This window comes from Physeter macrocephalus, chromosome 13 (assembly GCF_002837175.3).
Source record: "Physeter macrocephalus isolate SW-GA chromosome 13, ASM283717v5, whole genome shotgun sequence".
In the NCBI taxonomy this organism is placed as follows: domain Eukaryota; kingdom Metazoa; phylum Chordata; class Mammalia; order Artiodactyla; family Physeteridae; genus Physeter; species Physeter macrocephalus.
Window position 1 is genome coordinate 71,742,951 of NC_041226.1, and position 20,644 is coordinate 71,763,594.

General features: G+C 40.0%; 1 protein-coding gene across 6 annotated transcripts in view; it reads right to left on the reverse strand.

Moving 5' to 3' along the window:
* Nucleotides 1-20,644, reverse strand: part of NALCN (sodium leak channel, non-selective) — a 318,984-nt gene that overhangs the window by 111,079 nt on the left and 187,261 nt on the right. For all 6 annotated transcript variants that reach the window (XR_003682527.2, XM_028497339.2, XM_028497338.2 and 3 more), the window contains one exon: nucleotides 18,761-18,835. Coding sequence is in view for 5 of the 6 variants with exons in the window: in XM_028497339.2 (XP_028353140.1) it covers nucleotides 18,761-18,835 (75 nt within the window). In the remaining variant the exon portion in view is untranslated. The remainder of the gene's footprint in view (nucleotides 1-18,760; nucleotides 18,836-20,644) is intronic.

The following is a 20,644-nucleotide window of genomic DNA, read 5'->3' on the forward strand; positions in this document are numbered from 1 at the left end:
GGGAAAGACCACAACAGAGAAAGGCCCGCGTACCGCAAAAAAAAAAAAAAAAAAAAAAAAAAAAAAAAAAAAAAAAAATCCCCATGCCTATATGTTTTTAAAATGGAACTCACCTCATTCTAACTTGTATTAGAGTTATACTCCCCAAAGCTTGTAAGCGCCTTAAGGGCAAGATTCCACTTTTAATTTACTTTTATCGCATCTTTTAGAGAGTAGAAATATAATAACTGTTTGTGACTAAATGGATCTGAACTCAGCATGAGTTGATCATTGCACCGTAAAACTGCAAAGAGCAGGTGAGAAGCTCTTTCGATGGCTCAGAAGGTCCTTCAGGATCCTGCAGTCCATCCTCTTGACTATCAGGCATTGCTGCCCCGTAGATGTGGCAAACGCGGCAATTAAAATAGAGGAAGGTGAGTGGCTGCTGGAATGGCAGATACGTCCACTTTCACTGCTGAGGCACTGACGCCAATCTTCTACCCGTGGGAAGGGGCCTCTTTCTGAACACCAGGGCTCTTTCGGTCGTTCCCAGGTAAGCAGCATCAATGAGGGATGGACATACACACACTCATCGGCCGGGCAAATCCTCTCCTGGGTGTATACCTCCTGGACATGTGTGCACGCCCAGCACAGCTACACCCTCCCAAGCCCACAGCAGGGCCACCTGTACGGGTCCCAAACTTAAACTCTTCAAGTGCCCATCAGCCCCTGAATGGAAGAGCAAATTGTGGTCCATTGAAACATGTGAGTCAACAAACAATATCCAAGCACAAAACTTGGGTGAATTTCCCAATAGAATAGCGAGTAAAGGAAGCCAGACAAAACAAAAGAGTACAGACGGAATGATTCCATTTATATAAAGTTAAAAGGCAGGCAGCACTAGTCTATCTGCTTGGTCCCAGGAGAGCGTTTACCCTGGGGTGAGGGGGAGGCATGGTGGCTGGACAGGTGCACGGGGAGGGGCTTCTAAGGTACAGTCAATATTTCTTGAGCTGGGCACTGGGTGGGGGGGGTTCAGTTTGTAAAAATTCAGCAAAATGCCTCTTTCTATAAGCACATTGCAGTTTAGTAAAAAGTTTTCTTTTTTTTTTTAAGGGCAGATGATGCATTTGAGCACAATCATTTAATTCTTACTTCACTGCTATTAACCTCCATAACCTTCACCATTGCTTCTTCCCCAGCCCATGATCATGACGGAGCTACAAAAAGAGAGGAAAAGAAGAAAGCGCAAGATGGGATAAGAGAGTGTGTGTGTGTGTCGAGGGGGTGAGCGGTGGAGAGGGATCAGGAAGCCAGGATAAACGGAAGTACTTCATGGTATTTTGAAGCCACTATAAAGTTTCTTTAATATGTGATAAAACGGCTTTTATCCAACTTCTTTCCCCTTCTGCATGTAAGCACAGATTTTCCAAGATTAAATTTACTTTGATGCAAGTGAGGGAATAACATGGATTATACTGGATATACTGGATAATAATTTAAGATCATTATACTGTATCACAAAAGCTGACCTTCTAACATATAGTAATTGTAATCGTAAATTTCCACTTAAAAATTATTTCAAAGGTTATGATTCTTGAATGGAAGAAAAGTAGCATAGAGAATCCCAAGATTTTATTCTCTTTATTGAAAAACCTAATGTAAAGAACAGTCCGAAGGAAGGAGGTTATAAAGGCTTCAACTGAGCGTGAAGTCTGGCTGTAGCATATAGATCAGATGATAGCTTTGTAACTGACTCACATGGTTTTAAAAAAAAAAATTTGCAAAAAGGAAATTAGAATCAAAGGAAAAAATTTCAAACCTTGAGCTTTAAAAAATATAAATCATCTCAGCTCAGTGCTATTCTATGGCTCAGCATCTGTCTTGCTGAGATATCATTACACGTTGGGTGGCTGAAAGGCTTTTCCTTTTCTTGTGCTTCTCAGGAGAGTTGGGAGTAATTGGTCTGCACGACACACACTCCGTTCTGCCTCACTGCTTAAATCTGCCATATTTCAGCCTGGGCTTTCTTCTGTTAAAATATTCAAGCATTATTCAGTTTCAGTTCCTTTCTGAATGCTGCAACAAATAACTGAATTGAAGGATTACCTTAAATAAATATTTTTTGTAATTTTTGGTGTGATTTTCTAAAAGAAAACAATTTAAAAAGCATTCAGACTTGGGAAAGATTCTCATTTGAAAATCTAGTCCATTCTGGCTTGGAAAATGTGCAGAGATCTGTGGGTTAATGTAACTGAAGAGTGGTTTTTGACTCCTCCACATATGAAAAAGGACCACATTCCGTTTAACCCGGAGAAGGGAGTTCCTCAGTGTTATCTGAGTCAATTAAGGCTGAATTCTCTTTGCTTCTTTTGGTTTTCTTTTTTTTGGGCTGCGTTTGGTCTTCGTTGCTGCGTGCGGGCTTTCTCTAACTGCGGTGAGCGGGGGCTACTCTCCGTTGCCGTGTGCGGTCTTCTCATTGCAATGGCTTCTCTAGTTGCGGAGCACGGGCTCTAGGTGCACGGGCTTCAGTAGTTGTGGTAAGCAGGCTCAGTAGTTGTGGCGCACGGGCTTAGTTGCTCCGTGGCATGTGGGATCTTCCTGGACTAGGGATCTGACCCGTGTCCCCTGCATTGGCAGGCGGATTCTTAACCACTGTGGCACCAGGGAAGTCCCATATCTTTGCTTCTTTACATGATGGCTTTTGCTGGTTTTTCTAGATCTGTTCACGACTCAGTAATTCAGAATGCAGACTCTTTCTAAAGCATAAACTACTATTTTTCAAGGAAGTTTCTCTTGCTATTTTGCACCTGTGATTCTACAAGCCGAACTGCAGATGACCTATCTGGAGTAATGATCAAACATGCTGGTTTTTATTACTATCTCTATGTTACTATAAAACCTTGACATACAAATATGTATAAGGGATACTTCTCACTAGCTTATTGAATCCAATAAAGAGTTTCTTGGAGGGGAGAACCTTTCCTTTTTCCTCTGTTCAAATGTCCCTTAGCTACATAATTGCATGTGAGACAGCAATACTGTGTACTTTAAAAATGTTTCCTTTAAAAAGTGTTGAAGTCGTCAGATCATTAGTTAGGGTCAGTGTCAGGCTGTTAGTTAGGGTCAGGGTCAGGGGAGTAGGGTCAAAAAGGAGAAAAAAAACGTGTTTAAGTCACTGCTTTTTCCTTCTTTTACAAAAATCTTCAATAAACCCTGGTACCTTCCAACTTCAAACTGGAGTTTTCTGGATGTAAATTGGAGGGCTCATTTCTTGGTTTGCCTCTGGGCCATAAAAGCTACTACATTTATTTGTGACAGCTGGCACCCCAAAATGTTCAAGGTAATTTCATAACTTCAGCTGATCAGTGGCATGTGGTGTTTCCTCTTCCACATCTCTCAAGAAATTCAGAGCTGTTACTCATTCCCCCTTACAGCCTGACCCCAAAGAAAGTGGGGAGAGGAGGTGTTCTTGGAGGAGCTGGGAATTAAGTGGCTGTCCTGTGCCTCCTGGTTTGGGAGGCCAGCAGCACAGATGCGTTTACACCATCTTATGACATCCCTAAGCTGTACAGGAAATGTTCACTTTCATGCTCTTGTTACAACACCGAACCTAAGATCTTACAGGCTTTAAATGTCCCGCAGAAGGTTCTTTGTGCAATAATGTAGGTACTATTTGCAACAAACCTAAGCTAGCAGAAAATGTTAACAAGACAGTAAAAGAAAGGAAACTATTATAAAACTAGAATACCAAATGATGTTGAACGGTTGTTTTCCTTTACATTATTGTCCCTTAAAATCCCACTAATGGAATGAACAGTTTCCTTGAGATAGTAGTAACGAATACAGTTTGCTTTTGCCTGTTTTTTCCTCTAGGTCCCAAACACCTCTATTTTACATCGTATCTGTCTTGCGTTATTCAACCGAGACACAGTTGTTTCCGTTAGGGAATTTACTGAGTCACAGAAACATTTTTATTATGATAAAAAATGCATTTTTTGCTCCACTTCAAATGAAATATTAGAGTTCCATGTAAACTAGATGTTTGGTTCTTGTTCTGAGATGAATATTCAGTAAGTAATAGGAAAAGAAAAAAAAAAGCCCAGACCAAAGGGAATTCAGAATATACATTTTTGTGCACTCACGTAATTGTCCTCCCTGTTTTGCTTTAGAAAACACAGGAGATAGCATATAGTGCATCAGTAGAAAAGTAAGAAGAGGTAGATTTAAATTTTTGTTCCCTTTTATAACCCCTTAACTGCTTTGGATTTCAATGTTCGCAAATGAAAAATGAGGCTCTTCACTCTTTCATATAAATGCCAGATATTTAAGAGAGATGGTGTATTGCCCGTAATTTGAATTACTCAAGGGAAATGTGCTATCAACACCAAAGCTATCACTGAGCCACAGCAACTGCTGGCTCGACGTGAAAATGGTCTCATCTCAGCGAGGGGGCTCAATGGAGAGGACGCCGCGCGCGCGCCGTCGACCCCTCCTCCCTCTAGCCTGGGACCCCCTCGCCATTTCCCACTCGCTCCAACTGCTTCCCCTCCGCTACGCTGATTGATTTATTTTCTCAAGATTCTTGGTTTAAAAAATGAAAACGGAAACAGAGAAAGGCAAACATTTCTCCTCACCTCGTGTCCTTCCCTTTTCTCCCTCCCTTTTCAAACTTACTTCTTGAAGCTTGCTTACCATCTACGTGACTCCTCGGCACCGACTTCCCCTCGTCCGCTCCCTCTCGGGCCCCAGGTCTCTCCCGCCACCTCCGTGGTCCCAGGCTGCTGAGTCCAGTGGCACTTGGACCACTATCACTCCTTAAACCCTCCCAACTGGGTTTCCATCTTAGTCCTGTCCCTTTAAATCTACCTTAAAGAACACCTAAGAAAGAAGCACCCCCTTGTTCCTGGGCCTTAAAGTAATTCAAGGATGGTCAATTACGTGTAGAATAAATTCTGCTCAGCGTGGCTTCAAGTCTCCCCTCACGCCTTGCCCTTTATACTCTAACAATATTGGTCTGTGTGTCCCTCCCACAGAGTCCCATCTGTACCTTTGAACATACCGTCCCCCTGCCTGCAACACACTTTCCTTCCACACTTGGTTAATTACAATACTTCCTTCAAAAACCATCTCTTCTAGGATGATTTCTCAGAATAACAGTTGGTACTTGAAGTAGTCAACATGTGCAGATACTCTGCTGAACGCTTTGTTCATTGCCGCATTTTCTAACTCTATTTAATTCTCAAAATAGCCCCCTGATGTAGGTACCATAATTAGCTCCATTATGTTATAGATGAGGAAACTGAGGCCCAAGGAGCTCAAATCTGCTGCCCGAGGTCGCGCAGCTAGAAGTGGAAAAAGCACTGGGATTTGACCACCATCTTTCAGATTCCAGAACTTCAGCTTCTAAACACTGCTGTATACTGTTTCACCAAAACAGCGTTTTCAAGCAAGAGATGTGTTTTTACTTCTGCAATTTTGCACCTGCTATTTCTTTTATATGGAATGCATTTTCCCACTTTCCTGATAAAATTTGATTCATTATTTTTAGACATATCTTCTCGACCTGGCTCCAACCTGAGTTGGGCACGTCTTCCCCCAGGCTCCCTGGGTCTTCAACCCTAGTGCTCAGGGCTTTGCACTGTAACTCCTTAATTCTGTGTATCTCTCCCCTACTAAGCTGACAATTTTTAATTAAGGGCAGGACTCTCTGTGGCCCCATGCCTCACTGGATGTTTATACACAAGAGACAAGGATAACACAATGGTGACGAGATGAAGAACAAAAAGAGGCAGCATCAAGGGTGTCCCACAGACAGGCTGAAGTGACCGACTTGTGGCATTTCTCATCACTTGGTTACCCTTTCCTTAGGCTCTTTACAACGTGGAATCAGCCATATGAACCAGCACAAATGACTCTTCCAATTTCAGATGAATTATATTACTAAGATGAAGAGAAATGACAAGCCACATCAGATTTTCTATCAGAAACAAAACCATAGAAAACCATTTTGGTCCTGATGAAGTCTATGCTTCCAACTTTATAAGATAAAAAAAGAATCGTAATTGACTATAAATTCTATACAACATATCTATGGTATAAAGCTTCACAAACATATGAGTCTTTGAACAGGGCAACAGAGCAGCCAATTTATGTCTATATATAGTGTTATTAGAGTTTACCATAGAAAATTCTTAGCCTGTTTAAAAAAAAAAAACCTCTTTATTTTGAAATAATTTTAAACGTACACAATAGTGGCAAAGATAGCACAGAGAGTTCCTGTACACCCTTGACCCAGCTTCTTCTTATGTTAGTATCTTATATAACCATAGGACATTGATCAAAACTAAAAAATTAACCTTGGTCAAATACTTTGAACCAAAATGCAGAACTGCTTTGGAATTACCCAGATTTTGCAGGAATGTCTTTTTTTCTGTTTCAGAATCCCATCCAGGATTCCACATTCTATTTCATTGTCACGTCTTGCCACCCTTGTGTGTGTGTGTGTGTGTGTGTGTGTGTGTGTTTTAAGCTCTTCCTTACTTTCTGTCTCCACAAAATATTATACTTAATACTTAAGTCTCATCTTGTGTTTTCCCTGCCTCAACTCTAGAATCAGTCACTTCTCCAAAGAATATTGATTTATTGATTTGTTTTATTGGAGAATGGTTTTTAGAAACGAAAATTTTAGGATTGGGTTTTCTTGATGTTACTGGCATGTCACTGCTTCTAGGCTCGCCCAGAGGAAAGATCTAGGAAATATATATATGTATGTATATGAGCCCTTGTATACACACATATCTATATTTAGTATCTACTTACTATGTTTGTGTCTTATATAACCATAGAGGTGTATATATGTATCCACCCTTGTATCCATGTATCTATCTACATATCTATGTCTATATATCTACTGATGTGTCTATGTATCTATATATCTATTTATGCATCTATGTATCTATTATCTTCTATCTTACAATAAACGGAGTTCACACTGATACTCCGATTCCAACTGCCAGAGGGTTCATTCTGGCATCTTCCCTTTGCTTATCTGTAACTTCTTTCTCTGACTGTGTGAAATCTGGCTCTCATTATCTCCATAAATTTCTTTATTTGTTCCACCTTAGTTTACAGATAATCAGTGTCGGTGATGGTATTTACTATAAAATAAATCCCACACTTTAAATCAGAGGTTTGGAAGACACATATTTTGTACTGGAGTCTCCACACTGGGGTCTTGAACTCCCACCCATGCTCTGTCCTCTTAAGTAATTCCTTCTCAGGCAACCATCATGCATTTTCCAAGTATCATTCCTGGGTATGCCTGTGGTAGATTGTACAGTTGTTCAATTTTGCATACTTTGAGGGCAAAGGGCTTATTAGATGCACTATGAAAATTCACATTAACATATTTTATGCAAAACAACATGGAAATAGGGATAACATCAAATAAAATAACATACATGTACATTTCTCATGTCTTAGTAATAATCTAAGTCATTCTTTTAATATCAGAGTAAAAAATATTCAATAGTCATATGGCTGTGAGTGAAGATGCCAGCCATGTCCCGTCTACCACTGTGACTCTTACTGAGCAAGGACAGTGGGTAGAATGTAAGGAAAGGCCGACAATGAATCCATCAACCTTCAGTTAGGAATAAAGAAAAAGATTGGTTGCCCTTCTTAGGTAAGTTCCATAGCTTTCTGGCCACCTCTGGTTATGCAAAAATCAGTCCAGCGCAATCCAGTCTCATCTCTGATTCAAGCCTTGCTCCCCTGCCCCAGCCCAGCCCCACAAGTATGACTTCCTGTCTAGAACTGGGAAGGGGACATGGTCTCTTCTTTCACATCTCCTTCTTTGGGGTCTAGCTCCTCCAGAGCAGAGGCCAAGGTGGAGAGTTAGGAGAAGAAAGGACTGTCTTAGGAAACCAGCCACATTTCAGGGGAGCCCACTTTGTGGTTTGGTCTGGATCTACCCTGTTCAAAGCTGATGGTTTTCTGTATGGCTGACCAGCATTGAGAGGCAGAGATACAAAATTCCAGCCTAAAAGGAATGATGCTGACTAGCTGGACCAATCAGATTCTTCTCCCATTGGGAGGTTGAACTTGAGACAGAAAAAGTGTTGATTATTTGTAACAGAACAAACATTTACATTTACATTACAAAACAAAGATGGATTATTTCTGTTTCCCTAAGGCAAAGCACCAGCATCATTATTTTTCCTTAAGGCTGCGGTATCTCTTTTCCCTCCACCCTATACAATCTCATCCAGATTTACAACTTCCACTAGTACAGAGAGCTTCACTAAGACTGAAGAATCAAAGAGGGCAGACATTTCTGTCTGGTTTTTTTGCTGACTTACCCCTTAGGCCTAGAACAGGGCCTGGCACATGGCAGGCACTGGATAAACAATTGAGAATGATATGGAACGTCCATATTTGTATCTCTAGCCAGCCAGCCCTTGCTCCTAAACTCTAGACCTACACATGCAAACAAGTATTAGGTGTCTCTGCTGAGACTCAAACCCATTCAAACTCAACATATCCAAGACTGAGTGATGATCTTTTCCCACAAATAAAGTTCTGTGCTAATGCTTCCCGGTTCTGTGAATGGTATCATCATCCATCCAAGGAGATGAACCTGAAACCAGGAGTCATCCTTGAGACTCTCATTTATGTCCTTAAATCTAAACATTCACCAAGTCCCTGCTGATTCTGCTTCCCAAACAGCTCTCCCATTCACACTGCCTCCCATTGTAAAAGCCTTCAGTGGCTTCCTATTGTTCTGGGGACAAAGGGAAAAGTTCATTTTTTTTTTTTTTGGCCATGCCACGTGGCATGTGGGATCTTAGTTCCCTGACCAGGGATTGAACCCACGCCCCTGCATTGGAAGTGAAGAGTCTTAACCACTGGACCGCCAGGAAGTCCCCAAGGGAAAAGTTCTTGGCATGTTTCTCAAGGTGCTGCATGGTCTATGCCCCACTTATTTTTCTATACTCACTTTACACCACCTTTTTCTGGGGTCATGCTGAACACGTTCCCTTCTCTCTGGAATGCTCTCCCCTCCCTTTCCCTATCAACATCCGCCATGAAGTTCACGGTTGCTCCTCCTTCATGACTCAGCCCAGGTGTCTCTATCTCCTTCCCCACTTCCCTGACCCCCATCTGGGTCAAGGTCTTCTATTAACTCCTCACTCAAATGCCGTTCTTTTCTGCAGAAAGTTCATCTCACATTATAAATATTGATTCACTGCTCTGATTATTTGATTGACGTCCAACTCCTCCATTAGACCCTAAGCTCCATGAGAGGAGAAAATTTAACTGTTTATTCTTATCTCCTTAATGCCTGGTCCAGTGTTTTGCACACAGTAGGGACTCAAAGACTGAAGGAATTGAATGAACAAGCAGATAGCAGAAACGTTTTGGGTGGAATCGACAAGTACGTGGGCTCCTCAGAACAAAGAACAGACGGGCTGCGTGAAACCTGAGTCCCAAAGGAATCAAGGCAATGACGACACCTCATGTTCCGTGTATGGGCGCACAGAGGACAAAATTCACTACCTCACTCCTGAAACATGTCTGAACACAGCTACCAAAGAGCCTGTTTGCAATTCAATGACTGCAAGACACTGCAGAAAACTGAAAACCAATTGTCACGTTTTTTTCTTAGAACCATAACCATCTAGTTTCCCACTGCCTGTGAAAGGATCTGAGGGAAAAAAGCGCTGTTGGTGTTTAACATTTTTGTTCTCGTGATTAAAGAAAGCGAAGTGAGGTAGTGTCTCCATGGCTGGGCAGGGGGGCTGAGGACCGGCCTGCACACTCTTGCCTGGTTTGTACACTTTTTCCTTCCAAACCTCACTTAAAAAAAAAAAAATCGTAATAACGTCAAGAGCCATCTGATTTTGTGAATGCCTTTCTCATTAAAGATACTTCAGAATTTAAGAGAAAAAAAAATTGAGAGGTTATCTTGTAGAGTGCTGTGATAAACTGTAATGAAAGTAATTCTGAATTAGCACAATTAACACAACCGACAACTCATCAATGTAAACTTGAACAGTCTTAGGCCCGTCATTTTATGTTTGCTCAATGTCAAGAGAGACTTGAGCTGCCTTATTAACCGTCCTGAGTGCCAGGGGACGAGGCAAAGAGCAAGGTTTCTGAAAACAACAGCCTCTAAAAGTGATCTGGTTTGGGTCAATCACACATAGAATGAAATTTTGGAAGGGCTTAGAGAAACCCTTCTTCCAAGAAAGTCTCAAATTTATAACATTTATTATTATGGGACTTGTTTGATTAAGGGCAAAAGGAAATAAGTCCATCTGTTGAGAAAGCTGTTCTTGGTTGGTGGAAGCTGCCCGCCATCCTGAGAGCACCCACTATCTTTCAGCTCTGTTACTTCCTGGCAGCCGAAAGCGGTCCTTTGTTTTTGAGGCCAGGGGGTGTACTAGTTTTCAAGGGCTGCTGTAACATAGTACCCAAAATTGGTGGCTTGAAACACCAGAAATTTACTATCTCAGTTCTGGAGGCTGAAAATCCCAAATCAAAGTGTCTGTGGGCTTGGTTCCTTCTGGAAGTTCTAAGGGAGGGTCTGTTTCAAGACTTTCTCCTAGTTTCTGGTGACGGTCCACACCCCAGGTGTTCCTTAGCTTGTACATGCATCGCTCTAGTCTCTGTCTCTGTGTGTCTCTCTTCTCCTTTTTGCATAAGGACACCAGTCATATTGGATTAAGGACCACCCTAATGACCTCACCTTAACTTGATTTCAACTGCAAATACCCTATTTTTAAATAAGGTCACATTCACAGGTACTGGGGGTTAGGGCTTCAATACCTCTTTTTGAGGGACACAATTCAACCCGTAATAGGAAGACATCAATTCTAACAGGTACCTTGTCTGTTTTGTTTTGACTTCCTGGATCCCTGACTAGTACCTGTTTAACTCCAAAATTCCAGTTGGCCGCTCCCCATTTTTGCATTGACTTCTAGATTTCTAGGTTGCTGTCTTTTTTTTTTTTTTCTTTTTCTTTTTAAAATTGAGGTATAGGTGATTTATACTATTATGTAAGTTTCGGTATATAACACAGTGATTCACAAATTTTAAAGGTTATACTCCATTTTTATAGGTATTATAAAATATTGGCCATATTCCCTGTGCTGTACAACATATCCCTGTAGCTTATTTATTTTACACATGGTAGTTTGTACCCCCAGCTTATCTGTCCCTCCCCACTCTAGGCTGTTTTCTTACGCTGATAATTGATATCCGCAAATTCTTAGCTTCTTTTGTGACCTGTTAGCTTGAACCCTGATCTGAATAGTTCTCAATCTTAGCTACTTCATCTCTTTATTATTTATTTATTTATTTATTTATTTTTTTGTGGTACGCAGACCTCTCACTGCCGTGGCCCCTCCCGTTGCGGAGCACAGGCTCCGGACGCGCAGGCTCAGCGGCCACGGCTCACGGGCCCAGCCGCTCCGCGGCATGTGGGATCTTCCCGGACCGGGGCATGAACCCGCGTCCCCTGCATCGGCAGGCGGATTCTCGACCACTGCGCCACCAGGGAAGCCCAACTTCACTTCTTTAAACAGATCTTATTGTTGTTTATGTCTTAATGTGGCATAAGAATTTATTTTTTAAAAGAAGCCTAACAATGAAGCTCTATCAGAAATAGCAGATCAAGTGCTATATAAGATGAGCTTTTGAGATTTCAGTTACGTTAAATTATGGGTAATAATATGTAAATTGACAACAAAAGAGTCATCTCTGACCAAAAGATTGAGAGGGTGGCTTCAAGTGGAGTTGGGTTACATCAAAGGCTTTGAGTAAAATGCTGAGTATTCCAACTCAGCTACGGATGATTTATAGCTTCTTTGGGGTATTGATCCTCTGCCCCTGGGCAGCTGAGTTTTTCCCGGAGCAGCGGAAATCCTAGTGTTGGATGCCTCCAGCTGCGTGTGATTCCCAGCTGTTGTACAAATGTCACTCTCTGTGCAAACCGCAATGGGAAAAAAACCGGTTGGGTAGCACTGTCGTAAATGATGTTACTACATAGCTACAAAAATTAAGAATCAGTCCGTAACCAGGTCTGGAAACTTAGAGCATGAGAAGTCTGAGAGGAAAAGGTTAACAGTTCGTCTTTACTTTCTTAGCTGTCATCACTCCTCATCTTCTGCAACCCAGCTTCTGCACCATCAGAATCCCTGAGCCTGCTCTCACCACCTTACCAATATGGTGACCAATTTTTTATCAAAATTAAAAAAAATAAACTGTGGTCAGAAACACATCACATCACATTTATCATCTTAGTCATTTTTAAGGGTACAGTTCAGTAGCGTTAAGTACATGCACATTGTTGTGCAAAAGGTCTCTAAAACCTTTTCATCTTTTAAAACTAAAACTCTATAGCCATTGAACAACAACTCCTCTTTGCCCCTTTCAACCCTCACTCTGTTTTCTGTTTCTATGAATCTGACTACATTCGATACCTCATATAAATGGAATCATCATTTTGTCACTGGCTTATTTCACTGAGCATAACGTCCTCAAGGTTCATCCATGTTGTTGCATGTCAGAATGAATAATATTCTACTTTATGTATATACCACACTCTCTTTAGTCATTCATCTGTCAGTGGACATTTTGGTCGCTTCCACCTCTTGGCTATTGTGACTATATTCTGACTCCAATATCTGTCTCAGCCCTGATACTCCGCCTAAGTTTTAACCCTTACATCTATCCACAGACATTGTCTCATAGATATTTCCCAGGCGTCTCGTGGAAAATATGAGCCCCCCACTCTCCAAAATTAAACAAACAAACAAACCCCAAAATTCTTCCTTCTTCTGCATCCTCTGCCTTGGTACATCTGGGGCAATCTAGAAACCTGGGTGATGCTCTTGTCTCCAGCCTTTGCTCATCTTACATCCGATGGGTCACCAGACCCTACCCTCTGCATTCCCTCTTCTGTACGTCATCACTCCTTCACGTTCCCTCATCTCTATTTCCTTTAGTTGAGACTGCAATCACCATCTGCTTCAGGGATTGGCTCTCCTATCTTCAGTCTAGGTGCCCTTCAATTCATTCTCTGAACTGAAGAATGTAGGGGAAAAAAGAATGAAATTTTGCCATCTGCAGCAACGAGGATGGACTTGGAGGATATTATGCTAAGTGAAATAGGTCAGACAAAGAAAGACAAATAATGCATGGTATCACTTATATGTGGAATCTAAAAAATACAGCAAACTAGTGAATATAACAAAAAAGAAGCAGACTCACAGACACAGAGAACAAGCCAGTGGTTACCAATGAGGAGAGGGAAGGGGGAAGGGCAATTTAGGGGTAGAGGATTAAGAGGTACAAACTATTATCTATAAAATGAATACGATACAAGGATATATTGTACAACATGGGGAATATAGCCAATATTTTATAATAACTATAAATGGAGTATAACCTTTAAAAACTGTGAATCACTATATTGTACACCTATAACATATAATATTGTACAGTAACTAAATTTTGATTAAAAAACAATAGAACATAGGGGAGATTCTGTCGCTCTTGGCTTAAATGCCCACAGGGTAATATCTAATGGCTCAGCACTGCTCATGGCATTTCCTCTGCTGGTCCCTGCTTGTTTGTCCAGCTCACCATTTTCTCCCTTGCTCTATACTTGAGTCACAGTGAACTCCTAGTGGCCTCCAAAAACCCACTATGCTTTTTCTTGCCTAAAGAAAAAGTTTGCTGTTCTCTTGGTCTCAAGCACGCTTCTTCACACTGCCTTCTTCTAACTCCCTTCACCTAGATAGGAATTACAGATTTTAGTCTGTGCCATACTTGGGAGAAAACATGTCTAATTCCATCATCTGTTACGTGTGTCTCCTTTGTGCTCCACAGTTTGTAGGATCTGTTTAGTTGTCACTTTCTCCCACCAGTTCATAAGCTATTTGAAGGCAGGAACAGCGTCTTGCTCATCATTATGTCTGGTGCGCCTAACACAACATCTGAAGTACAGCAGATGGGCATTCAGACCCCAGGATTACAAAAATGGGGAGATCTAGGAAGAGGAATACCTCAAGCGACATTAGCCTGATGCCATTACGTATTTGAATCACACAACCCTCCTTCTCCACACCCCACACTGATTCCCGGCTCACTGAGCTATATTCTGATTATAATTTGACCTCCAGTCTACACATCCACAGGGAGAGAATCTGCTGATCCAAAAAATGCAAGCATCTCATCCAACCCATTTTCCAGACACTCGCCTTAGAATGAACGAATGAACTGCTTCTCTGAGCAGGTTGTGTGTCACCTGCCCTGGGGTCAGAAAGCCCTTATTATCCCAACTTAAGCACTTTACAAATTATATGAAATTGGGCAGGAAATTTATCTCCCTGAATGTTAGTTTCTGTGTCTTTAACATTTAGAATTAAATTCAGTAATTGCATATGAAGTGCCTGGCACCAGGTAGTTTTCAATAGGGAATATTTATTATTGTAACAGTTGCATCCTTCTTTCATGTTACATTCGTTTGAGTTCACTCCTGTGAGATGGAAAAAATACTGAGAAGACTGAAGGCTCGACTCAGATCAGGAGATGGCAAACAGTGCTTAGCTGAGCGGCTACTCTGTCCCCTTGCTGTTGCCCTAAATCCAGAACGACTTCAATACAGGAGACAAGACAGAGATGAAAATGAAAGCCCCCAGGTAAGGCTACAGAGAAACATTAACCCGGAGCTCATATATATATATATATATATATATATATATATATATATTTTTTTTTTTTTTGGAGCTCATATTTTTAAAAGGACTAAGATTTTTGTTGTTTTGTTAAAATCATAATCAACAAGAGAGAGAAGTCTCTTTATATGTCCATCCCTCACTATGCATTGGACGCCATCAAAGACCAACATTATCAAATTTGAACCAGACAAGACTCAAATGGGACTTAATACAGAGCTGGGGAAACAGTTTTAATTTCAGAGCTTTGAACTTAATCTACACAGACTATCTCTACTTCCCTTTTCAATGATTCTTTTCCCTGAGGCTTCTCTATGGGTCTTTTTTTTTTCCCTCATAGTTTAATGAATCTTCTACTGCTTAAAAGAAAACGCTTTATATCTGTCTTGCACTGAATTTGCAAAAATCATTAAAGCTGCAAGAATTATCTTCCTTTTCAAAGTTTGCAAAACTCCACCTACATTCTCCAGTGTTTTTGCTACACCACAGAGCATGAAGGTCATTGTCTCCTACTGCTGTTTAGAGGACAGCAGTAGGTCAAGGGGGTTTTTAGCCTCTATATGAACTGATCTGGCTTCTCAACAGCCAAATTATACATTTACAGACAATCTCATTTCTAGTCAATTTTCTGATCTTATGTAAAAACACATTACATATCTCTATTTCTATCTCTATCTATCTCCAGGCCCTGTATTGGGTTTTGGTAATGCTGAAAAGAGAATCATGGTCGGGCTCTATTTAACTAGATATGGGGTCACACAAATTATGGCAGCTAGGAAATGACTGCTACTGCTATATTGCCGCTAGGAAAGCAATAGATGAATTTTATGTGAATGCATAATTGGCATGTTTTTTCAGAGCATTAATTATTTTGGAGAGTGACAAAGGAAAAGCTACATTAGTGGCTATAAAGGCCCAGCATTGGTGATGGCATGGGGACAGGTGGCCTGGGAGTGAGCATTTACTCCAGAACCTACCCAAAGTCATCCCCAAGGAGCCCTTTAATTATCGCCCTCTGAGTCCTCTCTTAAAGAAATTTCTGTCTATCAAAGTGCCTTTATTAAGCAATAAATAATTCAACGTTGCTTCTTTTTCCTTAAAGAAAAGCATATATGAAGAGCCTTCAGAGCATTAGCATTAGGGAAGCAATGCTGCTGCCTAGAATTCACAAATTTCCAGCTAAAAGTATTAAAGTAGGCATTTTAGTCGGGTAAATGCACAATTCCCTTTAGGTTTCCTGAAGTGTTAAAGAAGGCTGTTGGCCCCACAGTTTCTCCTGAAGAGCCCCACGGGTTAGCATCCCTGGCTGGAAACCACTGTCTTAAAGGGCAAGGAGGCAACTTCAGAAAATAATGGGGAAACAATAAGTCGCATGTTTCTACTTAAGAAGAATACAATTCCAGCACAATTGATCCTGCAGACTGTGCTTGCCTCAGGGAGCTTCTCCACAAAAGCTCTGGTGCATGGAGCAATCTGATTTAGCATTGGGTCACATTTCTCCCCCTTTATCACTGGCTTAGATTAATAATCTGTGCTCTTTCCTTTAATTTCATCTCTTGGGTGTTTTCCTCGTTCACGTCTTCACTTCTTTCTCTTCTCCCATTCTAGTTTCTTCACTGTACCATTCAGCTTTCTACCATTGTCTCCTATCCCATCCACCTCCAGGGACATAATCCTTCTCCCAAGCATGAGAACCGACTTTTTCTAATAGCCCCCGTTCAGTGTTTCATATTTAACGTCTCCGTTTTAGAGGTGGCTCACACTGGTTTCTATTACTCTTGAAAAATGCCTATGCACCAACATGTATATTTTAACACAATTGTTTTTACCACAATCATAATAAAGTGCATTAAGTCTCTAGAGACCTCTCTAAAATGTTAATATGCTGCAAGAACCTTATGTCTGTGTCTAAGGAGGGCCATTGCTCCAGAAGGCCCCCGAGGGAACAGGTGCTTTGGCCAGTGTCTCTCGTCATGTGGAGTGAATCGTGAGCGTCTCAGCTCTTAGCTTCTGCCGAAGTCCTAACTCCAGTGCCTCTAATTAGATCATCTGCCTTTTGGATAGTTTTAATGATTGGGTAGCTTAATTCACCTCCATTCCTCAAGAAACTGCCTGTCACATCGATGGTTATTTCATGAATATAATGACATCCCTGTCATCTAAGATATCATTATTTATCAACAAGTAACTAACAGTCTTATGAATGAGCGTCCACAGTGGCATATGACTCATGTTTGGCATTTATATAGCTTTAATATGACTCAATATAGTATAGAGGCTGAGTCTGGGCTTTTGGTCCAAACTGCCTGGGTTCAAATCCTAACTCTGTCACTTATTAGCAGTGAGACCTTAGGCAAGTTACTTCTCTGTGCCTTAGTTTCCTCACCTGTAAGATGAAGCTATTAATAATACTTGCATCACATGGTTGCTGTGAAATTTAAATAAATGAAAATACAAAGTACCTGGCACTGAGCCAGGGCTCACACAAACGTGACTGTAGCTATAAGAACCTACAGACTAGTTGGTGAAAAGGGTCAAAGATTGAAAAAAAAAAAGTTTAAACTGAATAAAGACAGACTTTGGAATACAGAGTGCTTTCTGGAACTTGAAACATTAAGAAAATCAACTATTTTTTCACATTTTCCCCATCCTCTTCTCTGAGAATAATAAAAATAGAGTAAAATCATTTAAATCCTGAAATAAACACCAGATTTGTAAAGCAAGGACTAAGGTGGTTATACAGCAAGAGATATTTATTGGTTGTGTCTAATTATATGGTTGGTCAATTTCAATTTTGAACTCACTAATTACATATTTCTTCTACAACTAGAAACCATGGGAAGTATTTGCATCAATGGCATAAAGAACTTCCCAACCCTCATTTGAAGAACCTACCACTGTCGCCACAAATTGAAAAGATCTGGAAGAAATCATGCCCACCATACCAGATAACCATTTGCCTGTGTAGCCCCAGGACAGGGAAGAATTTCAATCCTTCTTTGATATGCTCGCCGTGGGCATCTTTATATCAAATATGTGTGTTTTTTCTTTTTTCTTTATTGACTGCCCTTGGTTAAAAGCATAGGCTTTGGAAATAAACAAGAGTAAAAAAAGAAATGCTTAAAGTGATTTTCAGATATATAAATAAGAACGAAAATTCAAATAGGTTATGTCTTTGTTTTTTAAAAAATAGACAATTCTATCCAACTTGAAAATTCTGAATCTGTAGGGCCTTCCTAAAATTCCAGATAGGATCTTCATTGGGATATTAATAATCCCAACTATTGCAGCGCTGGGGAGGGTGATCCAAGAATATTTATCCAGGCCCCCCCCACCCTTTTACAAATTCTGCTTCTCAAAGGGTCTCTTCTCTTTGACAGAGTCAAATATTCAAGCCAAGTATCTTCCATGGAACAAAAACTATGAGAATAGCTAATCACACCTGTAATCTTTCTGCCATCAATAAGATAATCTTCACACATTTACATTTTGGGAACATGATTATCAATGCCATAACACCCAATCTAGTTTCATATACAACTGGGCACACAGTTGATCAATTATTCCATCCCATTTCTTATAACCACTTTGGGCACCCAGACTCAATTCTCTTTTAATGTCTAGTGGTCAGGCAAGTTTATGCTTAATATTTTTATGATGATGATCAAGAGTATTACATATAATTATGCTAAATTGCAATCTGGCCCTGAGGCATTTCATTTCCAAACTACCTTCATTTAACGGCAGAAGGCGAATCTAAATTCAATTTACTATACTACGTCCATCTTAATTTTACTCAAAATAATGATATAAAAATATTCCTAGGATAATCATAGACCAATAAAAATTTCCTTTGTTGATATTAGAGAAGGTTAAACTTAGAAGAAAATTATTTGCCAACTCAGATTGTCTTAATTTATTAAAATCTATCTTTTTTTAACTTTGAACCTTGAACTGCTTTAATACTACCTGTAAGCACGTTATGCCCTTATTTTTTTAATGCCGATTTAAAGAATCCCCCAAACATTACTTACTTGTTTAAGCTTCTTTAGATCTTCATCAAGTTCTAAGTTGTCCAAAATAACAGCGACAAACAAACTCAGGAGGATCTATAAAATGGTTAAATAGCAATGAAAAAACCCACACGCCATAAGTATCAAAATATTATATATATGATGTAGAACATCTACCTAAAATACACACTTATATAGAATGCATTAAACATGAGTTGTGAATCACTGCATAGGTATTTTAAGATACTTATAGCAAATACATGAAAGGAAATGCATCTGTTAACTGAAATAAACAATATAAAGTATTAATTTGCTTTATAAAACTGATTTAAAATGAAAATTAAGAAAACTTTAAAAAAATAACTCCACAATCTTACTTCTAAGACTGTATTCAAAGAAAGTAACCTGAAGTACTAATGAAAACCTTTATATTCAAAAGTGCTTGAGAGATTATTTGTAATAATGAAATACTGGAAATAAGGTCTAACCTTATGTAAATAGCTAATACAGTTATAGAGGTCTCTATGGTAAAATTCATGCAGCCATTACAAACCCATTGTGGCAACTAGTCTCCAACATTGTGAGTCACTGGTGTTCAGAGTCTTGTGTGTCCCCTTACACATTCAATATGGCTGGTCTGTATAACCAGTAGGTTACGGAAAGGATTGTGTGTGACTTATGAGGCTAGGTAGTAAAAGACATTGTGGCTTTCACCTCGCTCCCCCTTGGATCACGCACTCTGCTGGAAGCCAGGTGCCGTGTCCTATGACCAGGTGCAGTGTCCCTATGGAGAGGCCCATGTGGCAATGAGCTGAGGCCTCCTGCCACGGCCATGTGACTGACCCATCTCAGAAGTGGATCCTTCAGCCCTAGTAAAGCCTTCAGGTGACTGCAGCCCCAGCTAACATCTTGACTGCAAACTCATGGGACACTCTGAACTACAGAAACACCCAGCTAAGCCCGTCTCAGATTCCCGACCTGCAGAATCCACGTGAAATAATAGATGTTTACTGTTGTAAGCTCTTAACGTTGTTCATAATTTGTTCTATAGCAATAGATAACTAATACACTCATGAATTTTAACAGTAGAAAAAATGCTTACAATATTAAATGAGAGTATATGTGGTAGAAGTGCAAGTATGTACAAAAAGAAATAATAGAGAAAATGCTAGGAGGAGGTACTTTAGAAATGTTAACGGTGCATGCCTTTGTGAAAAAAATGGACTCCCTCTCCCTTTTTTTGTGTGTTTCACCATATTTTCCCAAATTAAAAAAAAGGCATATGCTTCATTTGGAATGGGTAAATACGGTAAAAGAAAGAAAACCACAAAAAAGTAGAATTTAAAAAATATTTTCATTTCTAGTCCCTTTTCAACTTTGAATTCTCTAAAGTACCACATTCATTTGATAATCTTTTTCATTCTTAATTTATATTCTTCCTTTTAATTTCCCTCTTAGCAAATTATTCCCATTTGTTACTATTAGACTGTTAAGCACAAAGGTAAGAAAATCGAGGCAATTTAGTCATGACTCTTAAGCACCAGAGAGATTATTATACAGAAGTTAATGGCTAGCTTTTTTCCAAGTTTAATGAGCATAGAACAAGGGGGAAAAAAAGCCTCAACGACTATGAAGTTTTGACAATGTTTGGCTCGGGACAATTGCCAGCACCCTTCCTGTGAATATCCACAGCCTTTGGGATCCTACCAGAACTTAAAGAGGATACAGAATGGTCTAGAACATAGATGTTTTTTCTTTTAATTTTTAAAAAATTGAAGCATAGTTGATTTACAATGTTGTGTTAATTTCTGCTGTACAGCAAAGTAATACACATATATATATACTTTTTAATATACTTTTCCATTATGGTTTATTACAGGATATTGAATATAGTTCCCTGTGATA